This window comes from Marmota marmota, unplaced genomic scaffold (genome assembly GCF_001458135.2).
Source record: "Marmota marmota marmota unplaced genomic scaffold, marMar, whole genome shotgun sequence".
Taxonomy (NCBI): domain Eukaryota; kingdom Metazoa; phylum Chordata; class Mammalia; order Rodentia; family Sciuridae; genus Marmota; species Marmota marmota.
The window spans coordinates 16,658,756-16,680,219 of record NW_026000101.1 but is presented as its reverse complement, the minus strand read 5'-3'; the positions used below and the strand labels follow the sequence as shown (position 1 = coordinate 16,680,219).

Genomic DNA, 21,464 nt, shown 5'->3' with positions numbered 1-21,464 from the left:
ATGAAAATGCAAACTAAAACTACAATGAGAAACTAGTACATTAAATATAAGAGCTACATCAAAAGGCTGATAACACCACTTGCTGGGGGAGATGTGGAGAAACAGTTATACATTATTTGTGGGAATTTAAAAAGATACAACCACTTTGGAAATCAGTTCATGGGTTTCCTGGAGTTAAACAATTTTTACCATTTGACACACTAATGTCACAAAAGATTGTGTATATAAATGTTTACAGCAACAATATTTATAATAGCCCCAAACTAAGAATAATCCAAATATTCATTAATGGACAAATAGATAAACACAAGGTAATATATCCATACAATGAAATAGTACTTTACAATAAAAAGGACAAATTACTGATACATGTTACCACTGGATGAGTCTCACAAATGTTATGTCAAGAGAGAAAACAAACAAACAAAAAACAGACACAAAAGACTATATATCTATGATTTTAATTATCTGACATTTCTAGAAAAAGCAAATATTTCTAGAAATAAGTAAATTAGTAGTTGCCTAAGGTTAGAGGTGAGTATTGACTGCAAATGGGCATGAGGGAGCTTTTTGAAGTGATGTAAATGTTCTAAATTGGTTGTTGGTGATGATTGTTCAACTATGTACATTTAATAAAAATCTTTGAACTGGGCTGGGGTTGTGGCTCAATGGTAGATAACTTGCCTAGCATGTGTGAGGCACTAGGTTCAATTCTCAGCACCACATATAAAAAAATAAAATAAAGGTCCATCAACAACTAAAAAATAAAAATCATTGAACTGTGCCTTAATGGGTAAAGGGTAAAATTTAAAGTACTTAAGTCATATCTTGAGAAAGTATAATAGGACTTTTTCTGTGTCCCCCGATGGAGTCAATTTTTCTCTGGGAAAGAGGATCCTTAGATCTGCAAAGCCTAAAGTTGCTGAAAAGAGAAGCACAAATACCCCAACATGTCACTAGAAGTGATGGTAATCGGGGTTACTTTTGTTATTGCCCTAAAGCCATATATTTTACCTATTGGGAACACAGCAGCATGAAACAGTCAAAGATTTAGGGTACAAACTGCATTCTGGGAGAAGATGCCCCATTCTCACAGGGTATTGTCTCTTAACTGGTATCTCAGCTGTGCTTTCAAAAGTCCTTTATGTCACTCTCTTGGGCCAGCAACTTCCGGATGGTACAGTATATAGAAGGATCATCCTGAGCTCTCTTCCATGCCTACTTTGTTAAATGAGTCCTTTGATCTGATGAGATGCTATGTAGGATCCCATGTCATTAGATCAAACCTTCTGTGAACATCTGGATGGTGGTGTTGGCTTAAAGCCCTGAAGAGCGGACAGACAACCCATATTCCAAAGACTATTGATTTCAGTCAAGGTGAATCACTGTCCCTTTCAGAATGGAAACGATGTAAGGCAATCAACTTATCAGCAAGCCACTAATTAGTCTCTTCAAATGAGTGTTGGTCTCTGTTGCTGGAAGTTTAGATGTTTAGCTGCTGAAGTAGCTATATTAACCTTTGTGAGTGAAAGCCCCTGCTGTTTTTTCCATGGTTTTCTGCAACCTTGGCTACTCTGGTCATTGTACTACTGATAGATGTTGGGTGACATCAACTATCTGGTTGTTTATCCAAGGGAGGCTTTGAAGATATACCTAATACAAAGGACAGCTAAGGAGGTGGGATAAGCCAGACTTCCTGTACTGCTGTAAACAGATTATTGCTCTATCCTCTGAGAGAAGGGAACCAGAGCCAGGGAAATGCACAGGTGGGAGGGACCTGAAATATCTAGTACTTCCTCAGGATGACTGTGCCTGAGACTTTTCGAAAGAAAAAGACACATGGAGTTGTGCAGCTTTAAGTTGGGAGAGCAAGGATTTGAATGAAGACTTCCTGGGCATGTTTAAATTTGCAGGTGATAGAATCCAGAGAGGATAAGGCCACTGTAGCAGGAAGGGAGTCATGGCTTCCAAGAAGCACTGCATATCGAGTTCAGAATAATTGTTTCAGAACTGATTTCTCTAAGTTCGTAAAGATATTAGATGTATCCTTTTGTTGCCCACCTCCAAGAAATCAACTTAATGTGGTTTTGTAAAAAATAGAATCTAGTAGAAAATTATTGGAATGTACTTTAGAAGCCAAAGTTCAGGAATGTGGACGTGGCCATGACTTTGAAAAAAATAGAAATGAAGAACTGGGAACACACTGAATGCCCCATTATCACTTGGTTTTGCTTTTGTCTCATTCCCCCTGCCTTCTCCTCTTTCTTTTCTCTTACAGTCCACATGTCACACATGACCCCAAGTTTTCATGCTGTGGATCCAGTGACCAATGATAATCTCCAAAAGCCAGCAGAAAGAATCAGATTGGTCTAGATAGTGTCACTGTCACCCAGCATAAACATGAGTGACTTGCCCTGGGCATGAAGAAGAGGAAAGGCTAGAAAAAATGTCCCCCAAAACAGGATTGTGGTTCATAGGCTAGAAATTCACCCCAAAAGGTGCTACAAGATAAATCTGCTGATCCTGTTAAAAGTATAGTATGAAACTCTATCTTCAAGTGTCATAAAACTTCCTTGGAGAAGTTATTTAATTTGTTTCATTAAAAATAAAAATGTTCCTTTATTAATTGGGTGGTTACCCTTTGCCAGAAACTGTGATTTGTATTTTTTTTTTTTACATATGTACACACTAATCCTGACAATGACTCCATGGGGTTGGTTTAATTATTTCCACTTCACAAATCAGGAACCCAAGGAACTATAAGATTAAATAATTCTGCTACATGCTTGAAGTTACACAGGCATTACTCCATGTTCATCTGGTTCCAAAGTCCATAGTCTCAACCAAAAGGATAATTATAAGCACATGTGAGCCATTATTTCCATTGTCCAATCTCAGATCCTGAAGAGAGAGAGAAAACTGAGTTTGACCATCAGGATCTGGATGGCAGCAAAAAAATCCTGGAGGGGAATAAAAAGATTTTGAATATAATCTTAGCATTGTAATGATTTATCTAAATGAAGAAAGCTAAAGGTTGTCTTCTTGGTCCATATTATGTAGAGTTTGACCAGTATTGACAAATTACTTGGAGAATTTGGCTAGGAACAGATGTGCTCTGTGTATGGTAAGAGAAGGAAAGTTACTCAAAATTGGCTTTAAGATATAAAGTAGGAAAGAATTAAAAAGAGAACAATCTGAGCTCCTATAGTCAAAGGGGTTAAATGATGTGATTCAGGATGTGTCTTTCTGTCCATCATTTTCCAAAATAGTCACTTGGCTTTCAGTTTAGACACTAATTTAATGACTTTTTACATTGTCATGCTGCCTATTGTAAAGTAGAATGAACAGAAAACAACATAAATAGTACTTATATGTGCCAACTAGTACAAAGTATTTTATTGCTTACTTATAAAAATAAATTACAATCGTTACTTATCCTTGATTCTAAATGTAATCATCATTTTCATTCTAAAGAGTTGATATTCAGTCCTCAGTCACAGTTTGGAAAATATTGTGTGGGACCATTGAGCAGGTCTATGCTTAGTAGAGATCATTTCCCAGGGGTCCTCTCACCTTCACCGAGGGAAGCATTCCTGACTTACCAGTTTCTTTACAGCAATCTTCACATCCTTGTTTCTGAGGCTATAGATGATGGGATTCAGCATGGGGGTCAACACTCCATAAAATAGGGAGATGAGTTTGTCTGAAATATCTTGCTTATCTGCTCCCAAGGGGTCCTTTGATTTGGGCTTCGCATACATGAAAAGAATAGTCCCATAGAAAATTACCACCACAGTAAGATGAGCAGAGCAGGTAGAGAAGGCCTTTCGCCGCCCCTCAGCTGAAGGGATCCTCAGGATAGTGCTGAGTATAAAGATATAGGAGACAAGGATGAACAGAACTGGGACCCCCAGGAAGATCACATTGGCCACCCCCATGCTGATCACATTGATGGAGATGTCGGCACAGGCCAACTTTAGGACTGCCAAGATCTCACAGATGAAGTGGTTGATGACATTGTCTCCACAGAAGGGCAATTGTACTGCAAGAGAGATCTGCACCAAAGAGTTGGCTCCACAAGCCACCCAGGAGCTGATGGCCATGGGCACATAGGCAGCCTTACTCATGATCACAGAGTATCTAAGGGGGTTGCAGATGGCCACATAGCGATCAAAAGCCATCATGCCCAGGAGCACACACTCTGTGGCCCCCATGGCAAAGGAGAGAAACATCTGCACAGCACAGCCTGAGAAAGAAATGGTTTTCCTGGGAGTGAGGAAACCATCTAGGACCAGAGGGACTGAGGAGGTTGTGTAGCAGATGTCCAGGAAGGACAGGTTCCCCAGGAAGAAGTACATGGGCGTGTGCAGGTGGGAGTCAAGGATGGTCACCAGGATGAGGATGCCATTGCCCAGCAGGATCACCAGGTACGTGAGCAGGATGAGCACAAAGAATGTTTTCTCCAGTCTTGGCTGATCTGACAGCCCCAGCAAGACAAATTCGGTCACAATGGACTGGTTTGCCTCTTCCATTTTAAACGCTGTCTCCCACTCTCAGGAAAACTGAGGATAGTGCACACATGTTTATTGGGATCAGTATGTTTAGAGATGAGGCCCTTTTATAGCTGAGTTGACTAGTAAAGTCACTGTAATGCTGTTAGTAATGCTTTCTCCAGAGCAATGCAGACAATTCTACCGAGCCTTACAGAGGGATTGCTTAAAGGGGTCATTGTGTATAGAATGCACTTTGGTCACTGTAGAACCATGGACCCAGTGTATTAGAGAAAATCAATTACAATGAAATTTTCCTAGAACTTATAGGACCCTTTGAGATGCCAACTTAGATCATCATTCAAAGAATAAAATCCACTATCTACTGAAGTTACCTTCAAAGTTAGGATATATCAGCTGGGTGTGGTGGAGCACATCTATAATTATAGTGACTTGGGTGACTGAAGCAGGAGAATCTCAAGTTCAAGACCATTCTGGACAACTTAGCAAGACCCTGTCTCAAAATTTAAGATGAATAAATAAATAAATAAATAGAGCTGGGGATGTAGCTCAATGGTAAAAATATTATTGAGTTCAATCCTCTGTGTGTGTGTGTGTGTGTGTGTGTATCAGAATATATCAGTCAAAGCAGGACAAACATCCCCTGGAAATCTAAGCAACCATGATCTATGAAAAACCTGTAGTCAGTTCAGTAGAGTTAACACACTTGAAGGAAGAAATATGTGCAGCCCTTTATTTGTGTCTATGTGAAAATCATAAAAGAGGAAACTTGAGGATGCTGCATTGTTCCCAAAATGACCAGGGAAGTGGACTCTCCCAGCTAGATCTGCCGTCCCTGAATTGTCCCTGTAGTACACTTGAGGGCTTCAAGCTGTCACACTCAGAAATGTTGGTCTCTGACATCATCTCACTCACTTCTCTGGTCAAAGTCTATGAATGTTTAATAATTTTCTGATTCAGCTTCACTAGGAATCTTACATGGAGAGAACTTAATGAGCAGAGGCCAGGAAGATTGGGGTCTACTTAGAATCTATATTTGTTACATTGTCCATAGTACTGCAATTTCCCCAGTCTGCTCCAGACCCCTGAAAGAACAGAAATAGAATCCTCATGCCTCTCAGGGTGACTTTTGTAACTTTTTGACTGAACTATGTGTTTTTGGAGATGTTTTCTAAGTTACAACTTCTAAATCAGGTTCTTATATATCTGAATTGACCATTTAAAGCCACTGTAATGCCATTGTCAAGTTTTTTCCACAACAAAGCAAATAATTCTACCCATCCTCACAGAGAGCTTACTTGAAGAAGGTGCCCCATGTAGAGTGTACTTTGTGTCACTACAGAAGCGAGGGCAGAGTACATTAGAAAAAAAAGAGACCTCAAGCCTTGGCTTCTTGGGTCAAAAATGAGGAAACTGAAGTTCAGAGATCACAAGTAGCCAGGACAGGGCCAGGTGGTTCTTCATCTTCTCCCTAGGGATCCTTTCATCACCACTCTGATTCTTGTTCTTCTGTTCATGCCAGAGTGTTTCCACTGGGGATTAAAGGATGAATTATGAAGTCTCGGTCATTCTTGCTTTCCCTAAGACATTCATGAAAAATAGAGGTATCCCACCTTTCTCCAAGATATCTGTCTCATGTCAGCTGCACACATTGCATCTGAGACTATTGTACTGTCTCTGGTAGAGGAAGACTGGGTAAGTGAAATCAGACACAGTTTGAAGCTATCCTCACACATTTATCAGCAATCAACTGTAGGCACCAGGCGTATTGGGAGAAAAGAGATCTGTTTTCAGAGATATTAGTACTACTGACTGGAGAATCTAAGACTTGGCTGGAATGTTGCAAAGTAACTTGTCTTGAGAAGGGAAACCTCCCTCTCCGCCACTGTGTGACTACCCTCCATGAAACGCTTCTGCTCTGAACACCTTGAGTTGTGTGGAACACACATCTCCCACGTTTTTTTCAGGCAGCCTTGATTATTAGAAAGCTTGTTCTCACATTGAACAGAAACTTCCTTCTTCTAATGTCATTCCCCATGTGTCCCCTCACTCTATCTTGTCCCCACACTAGACTCCTGGTACATGCCGTCTCCCTGTCCACTATAAAGGACCTTCAGAGAAATGGAAGCTGGGACTAAGTACCCACCTTGGATTCCATTTGTCCTTGCATTCCACCTTTGCTCTTCTCACCTACCTGGAGAAGCTTTGGTGACAGAGAGAACAGGTCTATGTCCATTGTGGAGATAAATCCATGATGCAAAAGTGAGGTCTCTCATATAGAAGGTTTCATGGCAAGAAAGGTGCTCAGGCCTCTGGGATTGGGAAGTGGTTATTTCAACTGCCCACCTCAATCATCCCTGGTCCTGTTCAGTCTTTGGAGGCTAGAAATATACAATAAATTCTGTTTAAGTGTCTTGGAACTGAGCAGTCCCTTCAAATTGCACCATAAGGTAAAGAAAATTTAGGATTGGCAATAGCTGGAGAAGCTCTAGCTCCTCAACTTCTGGGCTTCTTCATGCCCAATGTGAAACAAAAAGAAGGTCAACTCGAGGATCCACTTCCCAGCTTCTCCTGGCAGTCATACCTGGCCTGCATAGCCAGGTACTTTCTGTTCTTTGTCCTTTACTCTGCTCTCCAGAGGTTCTACCAAGGTGCTATGGAGCCATTTAGAGTTCTAGTTGTTTGGGGCCCAATTTTAATCCCAGAAGCAATTTAAAGTTTGGTGAAAGGCCTCACAGGAGTTTAGGGCCTGTGTCCCATATAAACCCAATTAGGGAAGTTTAAGACAGGTCTATGTAAATCTTAACTCTAATTACAGAGGAATGTTTCTTAGAGGAGAAAGTACCCCTCCCCCCACACACACCCAGGCTTGCTGGTCTTCTAGGAAATAGATGAAATAACTCAGGTCTGACTGTGTCCTGACCACAATATTTTATCTTTCTGAGGGGGCTCTGCCTTTGTCTTTGCAAAGATAAGTATCAAAACAAGAAGGAGGTTTGCCAAGGCTGAGAGAGAGACTTGGTCATCCAAATGCTCCCTATGTAGCTGGTCTCCCTGAAGTTCCTCAGCACATCTCCAGAGCTGACCAAACCTGGCCTTATCCTTGAAAACAGGAGGAAGAGGGCATGCTCCATGAGCCAGCACCAGTCACTAGAAGGAGAGCAGAAATGACCAGATCATGGCTTCTCACCCCCAAAAGATGAGATGATTGCCTAATGCCCTAAACTTTTATGGGAGACCAGGAGTAGGGAAGAGTCAGAGGAGAACGGTCAGATGCAAGGGCATCATGGAACCCTATCAGAAGAAGACATTATGGGGCATAGGGCCAGATCACAGATAAAGAGAAGGCTGAATTAAGGGCAAAGTTTTACAACTAAGAGAGAGAAACAAACAAAATCAAAACAAGCCAGGTGTGGTGGTGCTTGCCTATAATCCCAACTACATTATGAGGCTGAGGCAGAAGGATCACAAGTTGCAGGCCAGCCTGGGCAACTTAGTGGAGACCCTGTCTCAAAAAAAAAAAAAAAAAAATTTAAAGGGCTGGGGATGTAGCTCCAAGTACATTAGATTATTAGAAAGCTTGTTCTCACATTGAACAGACAATTGTTAAAATCTAGGCAGGAAGACAATTGTTAAAATCTGGGCTTGATCCCCAATAATGCAAAAGAACTAAACAACCAAAAAGATAAAGAAGATGGAAATTGGAGGGTAGTATTTAAAACGGCATAGTAGACTGGGGACTAAAAGAATGTTTTGTCAAAACATCCTCTAGCTATCCCCTTACTCTGTGCCAGGCACTGGGGTGGTTACTGAGGTTGAGATAAACATGTCTTTCCTGTATTGAAGAGTGTGTGGATTAGTGGACATGGAGGGGTTTGACTTTAAGTGGGACAATGATATCAGTAGTGGCTCCATGTTGTTTTTATTTTGCGGGTGGTGGGGGGTAACCAGGGATTGAACTCAGGGGCTCTCGACCACTGAGCCACATCCCCAGTCCTAGTTTGTATTTTATTTAGAGACAGGGTCTCACTGAGTTGCTTACTGTCTTGCTTTTGCTGAAGCTGGCTTTGTACTTGGGATCCTTCTGCCTCAACCTCCTGGGCTGCTGGGATTACAGGCATGCGCCACTGTGCCCAGCGGTTTCATGTTTTGAGAACAATAGAATTGGCTTTAACCAGTATCTCTTTAACTGGCTTCCCAGATTAACTAATACTACCCATTCCCTGTGCAAAACGTATGACCCAACACCCAAATCAGGTGGCAGGCTTCCCTGCTTAGTACTAAAAGAGGTGCTTTTGTTTGTTCTCAGACTGCTCTAGCCAATTGTTAATTTTATAGTTACATTAGTTTAATTTAATTTCTGCAAACTGAGCTAAAAAGAGGGTGGAAAGAGTTATTTTCATGGGAACTAAGGTTGAATGCTTTGTATAAATTTATTAAAGGGAAGTTATTAAAATAAAGTGCTGTCATATCAAATGTCAGGAAGACAATTGTTAAAATCTAGGCAGATTCTGCATGCTGATCCTTTTGAAAAATACTAACTTCCTACTCTACTTTAAGGAAATTAAAAACTGCAGACAACATGCCATGTTATGATTTACTTATGACTCCAACTAGTGGACTTATAAGCAAGAAAAAGCCCTCTCTGCATAAAAGATAGGCAATGAAGTCCAGTTATGTTTAAGCTTAAAATAAAATGTTCAAGGCAGTGGTTCTCAAACTTTAATCTCGTTTTGAGTGGTTCTCAAAATTTAATCCCTTAATATTCTTCAAATATTTCTTTTCTTTTTTTTTCTGCCCCTTCTGATATTCCTATTATGCATAAATTACACCTTTTGTAGTTGTCTCATAGTTCTTGGATATACTTGTGTTTTTGCTTTGTTTTGTTTCAGTCATTTCTTTCTTTGCTTTTTAGGTTTGAAATTTTCTGTTGACATACTCTTAAGTTGGGAGATGCTTCCTTAGCCATGTTCCATCTACTACTGATGACCCCATTGAGGTATTATCCACTTCAGTTATAGTGTTTTGGACATCTAGCCTTTCCCTTTTTTTTTTTTTTTTTTTTTTATCCTTAGGATTTCCATCTCTCTGCTTAGATTTTTCTTTTTTTCCCTTGTTGTCAACCTTTTCCTTTAGAGTTCTTAACATATCAATTATAGCTATCTTATAATTCCAATAACCCTGCCATCTCTGAGTCTGGTTCTGAGACTTGGTCTGTCTTCAAACTATACTTTTTGCCTTTTGGCATGTATTGTAAGTCTTTAGCATGTGTTTATAATATATGCTTAAAATAGGCCTTACATGCAGTAAATAGGCCTTAGTGATGTGGTGGTAAGATGTCCAGGGAGGGTAAATGTTTCATAATCCTAAAAACAGGTCTTAGTCTTTTAGGAAGCCTGTGTCTCTGGGCTCTCATCTTCACAAGGGCCTCTCAGTCCTCCCATGTCACTCAGGTAGGACAGGATATTTAGAACTGGCTGGATGGAGTTGGGTCTCTAGTGAAATAGAAATAAACCAGATGCTATGAGAAACATAAAATTAGAACAGAAATCATGTGCCCTGGGGGAGAGTCAAAGCAAAAGGTATGAGTAGCTAGGGAATCTCAAGGAATATTCACTGTGCAAACATTAGGAATTACATGTTCTTACAGGTCATATACCCATCAGTAATAATAACAATAATAACAGTAAGAATGATGGATGTTGTTTTTTAGTTATCTACCATGTGTTGGGCATTGTGCAGATATGCATTCTCTCATTTTAATTTAATGCTGGCAAGAAGCCAACGAAGTAGGTATTTTTATTTACATTACAGAAATGAGGAAATAGGTTCAGAAAGTTTAGTCATTCTACAATGCATACTTACATAAAAACATCAAGTTGTATAACACACACACACACACACACTCACACACACAAAATATTTACTTGTCGATTAAAACAAATTTTTAAAAGATTGCTTGGAGCTGAGGTTGTAGTTCAGTGGTAGAGTGCTTATCTAACACCCTTATGGGAGGCCCTGGGTTCCATCTCTAGCACTGCGAAAAAATAAACAAACAAAAACAAAGTAAAAAGATTGTCTCTTTTAATGTCTCTTTTTGAGTATAAAGCTAAATCATTTCTTCTAAAAAAAAAAAAGAGAAAAAAAATGATGAGCTCTAGAGAATGTTTGGGCAGCCCCGAAGCCCCTGGTTGTCATGTACAAGGCCAGCTGCCGCCCACTATTTGCTCACATAAATCAATAAATTCAATCATTTGTTTAAGCTGGCTCAACTTTGGGTTTCTCCTGCTTACAAATAAAAATGATTAATGAATAAAATTGATTAAATATGATCAGTCTCAAGGCCATTATGGCCAGAGAGGACACCAAATGTTATCACAGTAAAGTGGGATGGTATCCATACTTCGGGTCAATGGGGAGTCCATTTGCAGCTTAGATCAAATAAGAAAGGGACAATTTCTGTCAGAAATATTGGACACTACCCTCCCCTTTGGTATAGCATAGAACAAAGGTTACACATTGAAGTAGAGGACTCAAGTATAGAAAAAAAGCTCTGGAGTTGGCCAGGGAGCAAAAAGATCAAGCCTTAGACAGAAGCAGCTCTAGGCAGGTAAGTAGTATTTTGCTAAGACCTGCTTAGTCAGAGATCTTTGATGACACAGAACAGAGAACCTTTCAAGTAATCCTTAACTGGGGCCAGGAGGTGAGACCCAGTTAGTATGGAATTATGGTGTACCTGCTGAGCAGGCTCAGGGGTTGGGAAGTTTCTCTTATAAGTGGATGAAGGGGAGGCAGCAAGCAAGTAGTGAACTTTGAATTGGAGTCTGGTGTCTATCAAAAGCAATTGATAAGGACTGGTATTAAAAGGAGGTAGGACACTCTGCTAATAAAAAGGTCCTGGGTACTAATTATTCCTTTGTGAGAAGGAGATGGACATTGGTATCAAAGTTCTTTGTGCATCTTTGTAATCCTTACAACACCATTTTTCCTTGTTAGACCAGGGGAAATGCACAGAGATCTCACTTATAATGTGTGGACTCAGCTGGTTCTCCCAAAGGTGTTGTCCTTTCCATGGAGACTGGAAACAATCCCTGACGATACCTAGTTGGAGACATCTGTGGCCCATAGACTACCTCAGGCCTTGAGCTAAAATTTGCATGGTCTCTTAGGAAAAAGTTTCAGCCCTCACTTACACCCGCTGCAGAAGTCCATTGGCCACACAAAATGTCCTATCTCTGAGCACCAAGTGGGGGCAAGAGAAAGCTAAAAGGTAATTGGGGAAAGGTACTTTGCTGAGTACCTATATGCAAATTACTTTTCTAGGTGACACAGAAAATATTACCTGGAATTATCAAGTCCCTCCTAAGACTGTCCCAAACCTGGGCACTTTTACTTTTGAAGGTCCTAACTCATATCATGTCAAAATGAACTTTTATCTCATTTCAATTTCATGGTAAATTTTAAATGTATTTTTCTATTTATGTTGTTAAAATTGTTTGGCTTACAAGTGACTGAATTTACAATTCTATGCTTTCTCAACAAGTTTTATGAAAACACAGGAATTCTTGCAAAGTGAAATTAACCTAATTTACAGATTGTTTTAAAATAATGATGTATGAATATAAACATTTATTCATTATTAATGAGGCTGAGATAATGTGCCACTTAGCAGACATATAGATAATCACAAGGGTTTTTTTTTTTTTTTAGGATTTTGTTTTGTTTTTTGTAATCAGGTGCCAACATGTTTTCTAGACCGCAAACATCTTTGCCCTTAAAGAAGATGCCATAGAACTGATTACTGCACCCTTTCTCCCTGCTTATTCTCTGTGTAGGAGTTGAAACACTTATAAGTATGAATTAAGATCCATTTATGGAAGTGAAAATTAAAGGAATTTACTTTAGCAAATACTTTTTAGGGCACATTTGTTTCTTTGAACAAAAGCAATTCAGTGAGCTTCTTTCCTTGGGAGTCAGGGTATAGGCCACGCCAGAAAAGGACCCACAGCAATGATATGAATGAAAACCTGCTGTTCACACTTCTGTGCTGAGAATGTTGTTCCCTGTCAGAGGTTGAGCTCCCCAGATGCTGACTCTAATGGGGAAATTGTCCTGCAGAATGTTTACTGGAAGCTCTCTTCAGATCAACATCTACGGGGATGGGCAAAGGAAGCAGGGCTGTGCAGAGGGAGGACATAAGCCACCATGGGGAAGCTCTTGAGCTGGGAGGCAGGATGACGGGGTGAGGTAGTTCTCTTTAGCCCAGAATAACCCCGAATACTTAGCTGAATGCTGTCAGCCACCCACATGCCCAGCAGCTAGGGTAACAAGTTCTTCAGCCCGACGTAGGGATGGGGATCTAGGCAGCACACCACAGCATTCACTACACACTCTTACCATCCAATACTTCTTAAAGTTTAATGTGCATGCAAATCACCTGAAGGATCTTGTTAAAACAAAGATTCCAACTCAGTATGTCTGCAATGGGCCCCAAAATTCTGTATGTCAAATAAGCTTCCACATGATGCTGACATTGCTGGTCCATGGGCCACACTGTGAATGGCGTGGCTGTAAAGGCAGCTTTCCCCTCACTTAGGTTTGCTTTGCATTGAGATTCTCAAGTGAGAGCCATCCAACTCCATGGATCATGAAATATATTCCACCATCACTGGATGAGGCATTTCTGAGATACTAGATCCTTCACAGCGGCCTTCACATCCTTGTTCCTCAGACTGTAGATGATGGGGTTCAGCATGGGGGTCAGAAGTCCATAGAAAAGAGAGATGAGTTTGTCTGTGAGGTCCTGCTTGTCAGCCCCCAGTGGGTCCTTGGACTTGGGCTTTCCATACATGAAGAGAATGGTCCCATAGAAGATGATCACCACAGTAAGGTGGGCAGAGCAGGTAGAGAAGGCCTTTTTCCTTCCCTCAGCTGAGGGAATCTTTAAGATAGTGGTGAGTATGAAGATGTAGGAGACAAAGATGAACAGAACTGGGACCCCCAGGAAGATCACATTGGCCACCCCCATGCTGATCACATTGATGGAGATGTCGGCACAGGCCAACTTTAGGACTGCCAAGATCTCACAGATGAAGTGGTTGATGACATTGTCTCCACAGAAGGGCAATTGTACTGCAAGAGAGATCTGCACCAAAGAGTTGGCTCCACAAGCCACCCAGGAGCTGATGGCCATGGGCACATAGGCAGCCTTACTCATGATCACAGAGTATCTAAGGGGGTTGCAGATGGCCACATAGCGATCAAAAGCCATCATGCCCAGGAGCACACACTCTGTGGCCCCCATGGCAAAGGAGAGAAACATCTGCACAGCACAGCCTGAGAAAGAAATGGTTTTCCTGGGAGTGAGGAAACCATCTAGGACCAGAGGGACTGAGGAGGTTGTATAGCAGATGTCCAGGAAGGACAGGTTCCCCAGGAAGAAGTACATGGGCGTGCGCAAATGGGAGTCAAGGATGGTCACCAGGATGAGGATGCCATTCCCCAGCAGGATCACCAGGTACATTGACAGGATGAGCACAAAGAATGTTTTCTCTAGTTTTGGGTGGGCAGAGAGGCCAAGCAAGATAAATTCTGTCACAGTAGACTGGTTGGATGCTTCCATTTCAAACTCTCTCTTTCCTCCCTAGGAATATGGAAGGCAGAAAAATACATGTTTTCTGTTTGGCTTGCTTGAGTCAATGCATGGGGATTACAGCATAATGTCTTTATTATTATAGATAAATCTGAGATTCAACTTAAAAAAAAAAAACAAGTTATCTACAAGCCAGGCTATGTAGTAGACTTTGGAAAAGTATACCTTGGAAATTTAATGAAATTTAATAAAATGAAGGACACTTTGTGTAATTGATGATATTAATATAGCTAATGAAATGTCATATATCTACATATGCTGTCTCCAGCACTTTGTAGGGAAGCAGGGACCTCTGAGTAACTCTTGTGTCTGCTGTAAAATTGGAGACCTTGGGCTGTCACATTGAGGTCACAGGGCCCATTCCTCTGGATTTGGTTCCTTCTCACTCAGCAAGTTTCTGTTATAATCTGGCTTCCCACACTATCTTACATGGAGAGAATGTACTACATCGAAAATACAAAATTGCTTATCTCCCTAACAGTTTTATTTCTGGCGTATACTGCACTTCTTTGTGAGTTTAGTTAATGTACATCAGTTCAACTGATCGTGACTCTCTTCTCTATAAAATCTGACCAAATTGAATTTCTGGAACCTATAACATGGAGTCCCCACCAAAGTCTCCAGAAATGTAATCTGGAGAGAAGAATTCCTCCTGTAAGCACATCTGACTGCCTGCATCTTTGCTACTCCAGGTCTTGGCCAGAGAAATAGAATCTTACCTAATTGTTGGAGCCCACTCAAAATTCACAACCCCAGCTTGGGTTAGATGGGGCCTTGAGTCACAACCACATCAAATTTGGAAAGAAATGTCATCCAATGCCATTTGGAGGTTTTGCAGACATGTTCACATGCAAATCTGCTCAACCTCCCAGGACCAAAATCTACACTGGAGACTATCAAAATTCTGCTGCCAAAGAGATTCAGAAAACAAGTGTCATCAGGGCACAATGACATGGAGTTGTATCCCTAATAGCTCTCCCAGTGATGACTGAAAATACTGATTTCTGGGTCCTTCCTTTACAGATTGCCTTGGCAATCTGTTTTAATTTTGTTTATTTGTTTTATTTATTTTTTAAAATAAAAAGTTCCTATGTACGTCAGATGTACACCAGAAATCACTGACCAATTTCAGTCCCACTCAGTTTCAAGGTAGAGAAACTGAGGACAGGTGAAGGGTTTATACACGGCCCTGAAGAAAGGGGGCTTTTTTTCTAATTGGCAATGATACAATATTCAGAAGAATTTATCTCAAGCTATCAGGGATTAAGAGATGAAGCAGAATCTGAACTTGATAGAATTCTTACATATTAAACCAGACCAGTTCCTACCCACAGTACCAGGGATCCCCTTTCCCTAGGTGAGTTCTCAGCCTCAGCTGAATGTTTTGAACAGTGAAGGCTCTGGGAAAGGTTATTAGGAAACTGGGCTGTCAGAGTTCTTCAGAGATCTGAAATCTGCCTTTTTCCTACTTCTCTCTTTTTCCACTGGGCCTAAGTGTGCCTTCTGGCCTTGTGCAAAACAGACCTGTTCTTTTGTCACAGTTACAGCCTTCAAAGCTCTGCAAATAGTTGTCTTATTGCCTGATCCATCCCTATTCCCAGCCCCCTCCCTGCACCCTTAGCACAAGACCTCTTCTTCCCATCACACCAAATGGTAAAAAGTTGGCCATGGCTAGAAATAGTGGTCTTGTTGCCCGACCCACCCAGCACTCACCCAGCTTGGGGACCAATCCAGGCTGCATCTATTGCTCTCAGGCAAGCAGGCTAATGGAGCTGAGAGGTTGCTGGTTTACTGGTGTCAGGACAAGAAGCTGGCTCTAGTGTTACCTGTCCATCTGGATGTCACCTATCCATAACCTAGGATGCCATACAGAGCACATCTATCAGATCTACCCTGGGAATAACAGGGTGCACCATGATGACATAGTATTTACCCTTTAACTGTTGTCTCACTCCCCAATGTCTCAGAATGACCCCGAGTGTAGAGAGGTCCAAGGTACAGCCACAGCCCCAGAAACCTTGCCTGACCTTGGGACTCAGTAAAACAAGAAGACAAGTCTGACTCTCAAGCCGGAGGCTCAACAAGGAGCCCCAGCCTGGAGGAGGCTGTACCCAGGGCAAGCTGGGCCTGGCATCCTCTTTTCTCTGTGCCCCATGCTGCTCTCCTCAGGGTCCCATAAAGACTCTCTCAGGAACTTAAGGCCAGGTTGCTTTGGGGCTGGAAACTATCCCAGAAGCAATTTAAAGTTTGGTGAGTGATTCAGAAATTAGACATTACCCAATAGACCCAATTAAGCAATGTTGTAAACCTACCAAAGCTCCCCTCTTACTACAAGAAGACTTCAGCTTAGAAAGTTTTCCAGTACAAGGTATTCAGAAATCTCCTGGGCTTTATCACAATGATGAATTCAAAGTGGCTCTGTCACTGATTCATGAAGAGTCTAGAAGGGAAGAAGAGCTGGTCTCAGTGATCCAAACACTCCCAGGAACTCTGGGGTAGACCCATTCCTCAGCCACCCAAGCATCGTCTCCCCTCCATCCAGTGACCCAGTGACTCATCCATGGCTGTCTCTGTCTCTCACTGCTACTAGCCTTCCCATCATTCCAATCTCCATGCTCCAAACATCTCATATGTACCTAGTACCTGGCACTAGAGAGTTAGTGTAGAAGGTGGACATGATGATCAGAAACGGATCTTTGTCTCTGGAAAACGCCCAGTAGAGTGAAACTATCTGTAAACCAAAGCATGACTGAGAGTGCCACAAAGCTGTTCAGGAGGCTGGGTGCAGCAGGGGTGTGTGGAACTAGCCCAGAATGAGAATCACAGAGATTGAGAAGACAGTGACCCTAGATCCATTTAGAATTAAGAGGTTATAGGATTTAGAAAGAGATCTAGGACAGGATACACAGGAGACAAAAGAATCAACAATGACTATAATTCCTGCTGGGTTCAGGACTATTATACCCAAACATAGCATCTTGGCATATGGAATGTTTTAAGCTGAATGAATTTGAGAAACAGCTTGGATCTGAAATGTCTCCTAAAGGCCCATCATTAAAGGCATGGTCCCCAACTTGACACTATTGTGAGGTGGTGGCAACTTTAAAATGTGGGGCCCAGTGGTTTGTCTTCTGGTCACTGCACTATGCCCTTGAAGAGGACAGTGGAGCCCCACCTTTTCCTCTTTCTACCTTTCACATCCTGGCCACGATGCTCTGCCACGGGCCCCCAAACAACAGGGTCAACTAACCGTGGATTGAAACCTCCCAAACTGAAGTCAAAATAGACCACTATATAAGTTGATTGTCCCAGATATTTTGTCACACAGTAATAGAAAGCTGAGTAACAAAAACAACATGTGTAAGAAGGTTTCTGTTATAGTTAGATATGAGGTGTTCCCCAAAGCTCACGTGTGAGACAATGCAAGAAGGGTCAGAAGGGAAATGATTAGATGATGAGAGTCATACTGCCCTTTGTATACCTGGAGTAAGAGGACATGTTTATCTCCAAAGATCAAAAGGAATCTAAGCACATAGGCCAGGCTGTTTCTCTAGCTTACCATACTTAGCTGCTTCTTTTTTTGCCTTATATTTCACCACTACTTTCTGTTTTTCAAGAAACCTACTATAAAGAATACTCAGGCTGGGCACAATGGTGCACACCTGTCATCCCAGCAATTGGGAAGCTGAGGCAGGAGTATTGCAAGTTTGATACCAGTCCAGGAAACTTAGTGAGATCCTGTCACAAAATAAAAAATAAAAAAGGCCAGGGATGTAGCTCAGTGGCAGAGTGCCACTAGTTCAGCCCCCAGTTACACCCACACACTCATACACACAAGAACTCAGGTTTAACTACTTCTTAGGGTCTTCATTTTTTAAAGGAAGGCTCCTATATTATGTTGAATAAATTTTTATGCTTTTCTCTTATTATTCTCTTTTCTTATAAGGCCCTAACCAATGAACCATAGATGGTTGGGTGCACACCAAGTCCTAAGAACTGGAAGAAAGCTGTGGAGAAGAGAGGTGAACCTGTCTGGCCTGGTGTGAGGGTTAAGGGTAGCTGCCAAGTTGTGACTGACATTTCAGTATGAAGTTTCTGTACATTTACTATGTCCAGCTCTTTTTCTAGAAATAAAGATATAACTAAGAAATAGTTTTATGACTGAAAATTTATGGTCAACTGGTTTATTATATTTGAGATACTGGTGAGACATTAATATTAATAAGAGTTGCCGCTGATGTACACCTGTTTCCCAAATCTTACCTTACTGTATGATCCCAACAACCCTATTAGGTAAGTATGAGGGTACAATAGTGTGATATAATAAAAATATATGCATTTGCTCTTTATACCTAGTTTCTGCCAGAGAGTTCCTAAAACCCTTGTAATTTCCTGAGTGATGGGGAAATGTCTTTTGTTATTCATTATAAGCCTCTTTTCTCCATGCCTGAGTTTATGCTAATGAGGAACACTTGGTGGGCCCACAGGTAGCTTCCAGATGGGGGCTTGTGCCAGAGAAACAGATCATGTGATCAGAGTGCCACAATGTTCAGCCCCACTGACTGAAGAGAGCAGAGCCAGCTGGAGAACAAGTTCAGTCGCCAATGACCAATGATTTAATTGATGTGCCAACTGTTGCAAAAAGTCCCAACCAAAGGTTTTAGGAGAGCTTCCAGGTTGAACACATGGAGGTGCTGGAAGGGTGGAACCCCCAGAGAGGGCACAGAAGTTCCTTGCCCTTTTCTCCATAGCTTGTCCTATGTAGCTCTTTCATTTGGCAATTCTTGAGTTGTCTTCTTCATAAACTGGTAAATGAAAGTAAAGCATTTTCCTGAGTTTTGTGAGCCAGTCTAGCAAATTTTTAAATCTGATGAGGGCATTGTGGGAACATCCCTGCCCATATACCTAGCTGTCAGAAGTATGGTGGCCTGCACTTGTGATTGGCATCTGAAGCGGTGGCAGTTTTAAGAGATTGGGCCTTCAACCTGTGGGATCTGTGTCAATACCAGGTAGTCCGCATGAGAATTAAATCAGTACACCCAGTTGGTGTTCAGAGAGCTGGAGAACTGGAAAAAAATTAAAACCCCACATACTTGGTGTCAGAAGTGTTGTATAAACAATAGAGCCTAGTAGGAGGATACTCTGATTGTGAGCAGGTGGAGGGAGCATCCTACACTGGGCCCTAGCACCTTGCATCCATGATGTCTACCATCTTTGACCTCTGCCCTCTGAATGCCAGGAACTCCCCCTCCATCACATTTGATTTCCTTAAAGGTTGAGGGATGTTGTGGGACCCACAGGAGAACAGTGATAGAGTCGGGCCTCACAGTTGGACAAGTGCTACAAGGTCAGTCAGAAACTAAGTGGCTCCTGTCGGGCCTTTGTGGCAGGGCTTTGGGTACCCCAGCTCTAGGGCCTGCCATTTTGAAGATTCAAACACTCTGGCTTGTGCCTCTTGCTCCAGCTGGAACTAACGACCCTTCACTCTCCTTCCTATATTCAGACTTCAGCTACCATGGATCAGGCTTCAGCTCCCTAATTTCTGTCTTTGTGTTACCCTGTTTTCTCCTCCAGTGCCTTCCTGCCTTTCATCAACTGTCCTTATGTTTTGAGTTCAACCTCCCTGAAAGACAGATCTAAGAGGTTTGGTAGATTAACAGGCCACTTCTTGGTCACTGGACAGCCTGCATGCTGACCGCCCTCAGGTCAAGTATCTGTGTGGCCTGGTCACCTGCACCTCATGGTCAGGGTACTTGTGGAACACAACACAGAAACAATGTAAGGAACATTCTCAGAAAGAGATGTAGGTTTTTCAGGTAAGCGAGGCATCCTAGAATGAAGCTGCAAACAGGCAAATATTGTTTGGATAACCTGCATTCAAACATCAGGAATTACACACTTATGCCTCCACTTGGTGCCTGCCTGCATGAAGAGTCTCCCTCCATGAAAAGGCAAAGCTTTGGCACCTTCACTTTACCTGGAGGCAACTGCTGCTCCCTCCTCTTTCCACTCTTCAGGGAAATTCTGTTTTTCTGACCTTGTAGTTTCTGATTATAGTCCTTGTTTTATCTCAAAATGGCGGCAGTTCTCTTCCCTTTCACAGAGGATGTACTGCTTCTCATGACTCCTGACAGAATCTCTAAATCCTCCAAGTGGGGTTGCAATCTTCAGACCAGAGATCTAGTACAAGAGTGGTGTCATGTCCACATGTGTCCTCAGGAAGACACAATAAACACAAGTGTCTCCCCGGGAAACAGGTTCAGACTACTCCCTTGGTGAGCTCTGCTTATCCTTGGCAAATCATATTTACACACATGAGTTTTGACCAATCAAAACCCACTATATCTCTTAACTGTTCTGTCAGCAGGGAGTGGAGTTGGGCAATGTGCTCCATTGGTGAGCCGGTCACACCTCAGATCTTCTCCAGAAAGTCTGGGCTTGGCCTCCATGGCCTTCTACCACAGCCAGGCACTCTCCTGGTCCCCCCTGGCTTCCTGGTTGGGTAGTCATCTTTCACTCTCTTTCTTCTCTCCCTCTCTCCCATAGAGGCTTGTGCCTCTTGCTAAAGGGTGCACTCCCTGAAGGCAGAGGCCTGGGTGTCTGTCCTGCTCTGCATTCTCTGGATTATACTCATTAACATTTGCTGAATAAAGAAATGTGCCCATTCTATGGACCCATCTCTGTCCTGGGTCACACTCTGGTCAGTGACTTCCCACAAGGTTGAGGAGCACATGCGCAAATGATAGGAAGTTCAAAGTACAGTCATTTAGTTGGATGCCTGGTGAGGATCGAGGAGAACACAGCAAGTGCTAATCCAAGGAGATGAAAATTTAGAGAAAGTAAGACTTTCACTCAGACCCCCTCTAGCCAAACCACTGCATGAGCATAGCTTGGCCAACATAGCACTTACCTGCGGCACAAAAGAAAGAAATTGAGGTTTCTGGATGAATCACATAATCACTGACCAGCAGCAGGCTATTGGACTCTGTTGATGGGATTATAATGTTCAGAGGAAAAGAAGGGAGACAAGGAAAGAAGAGAAGAAGGTAGATGAGAAAGAGGAAGAGAGAGAGGGAGGAAAGAAGGACAGAAAAGAAGGAGGGAGAAAAGGAGTAAAAGAAGCAAGCACCAAACTTCCGCCAGGGCCTTCAGTATAATTGGATCTTGGGGATATTTTCCCAGAAGATTACAAAGTTTCTAAACTGAGCACAACTCACTTTCCAAACTTTAAATGACTTCAGGGACTAAAACAGTCCCAAAGAACAAACTGGAATTTAAATTGAGTTCTAAGAGCAATGGCC

At 42.0% G+C, this 21,464-nt stretch overlaps 2 protein-coding genes across 2 annotated transcripts; both read right to left on the bottom strand.

Moving 5' to 3' along the window:
• Nucleotides 1-3,437: 3,437 nt before the first annotated feature.
• On the bottom strand, nucleotides 3,438-21,374 carry LOC107147902 (olfactory receptor 13C7-like). The gene is made up of 3 exons (XM_048783387.1): nucleotides 21,074-21,374; nucleotides 6,706-6,892; nucleotides 3,438-6,043 (listed from the first exon to the last, which is right to left on the bottom strand). The coding sequence occupies exon 3, from the start codon at nucleotides 4,530-4,532 to the stop codon at nucleotides 3,576-3,578; it is 957 nt and encodes a 318-aa protein (XP_048639344.1). The 5' UTR covers nucleotides 4,533-6,043; nucleotides 6,706-6,892; nucleotides 21,074-21,374; the 3' UTR covers nucleotides 3,438-3,575.
• Nucleotides 12,995-14,244, bottom strand: LOC107147901 (olfactory receptor 13C7-like). The gene has a single exon (XM_015492504.2). The coding sequence runs from the start codon at nucleotides 14,131-14,133 to the stop codon at nucleotides 13,177-13,179; it is 957 nt and encodes a 318-aa protein (XP_015347990.1). The 5' UTR covers nucleotides 14,134-14,244; the 3' UTR covers nucleotides 12,995-13,176.
• Nucleotides 21,375-21,464: the final 90 nt, after the last annotated feature.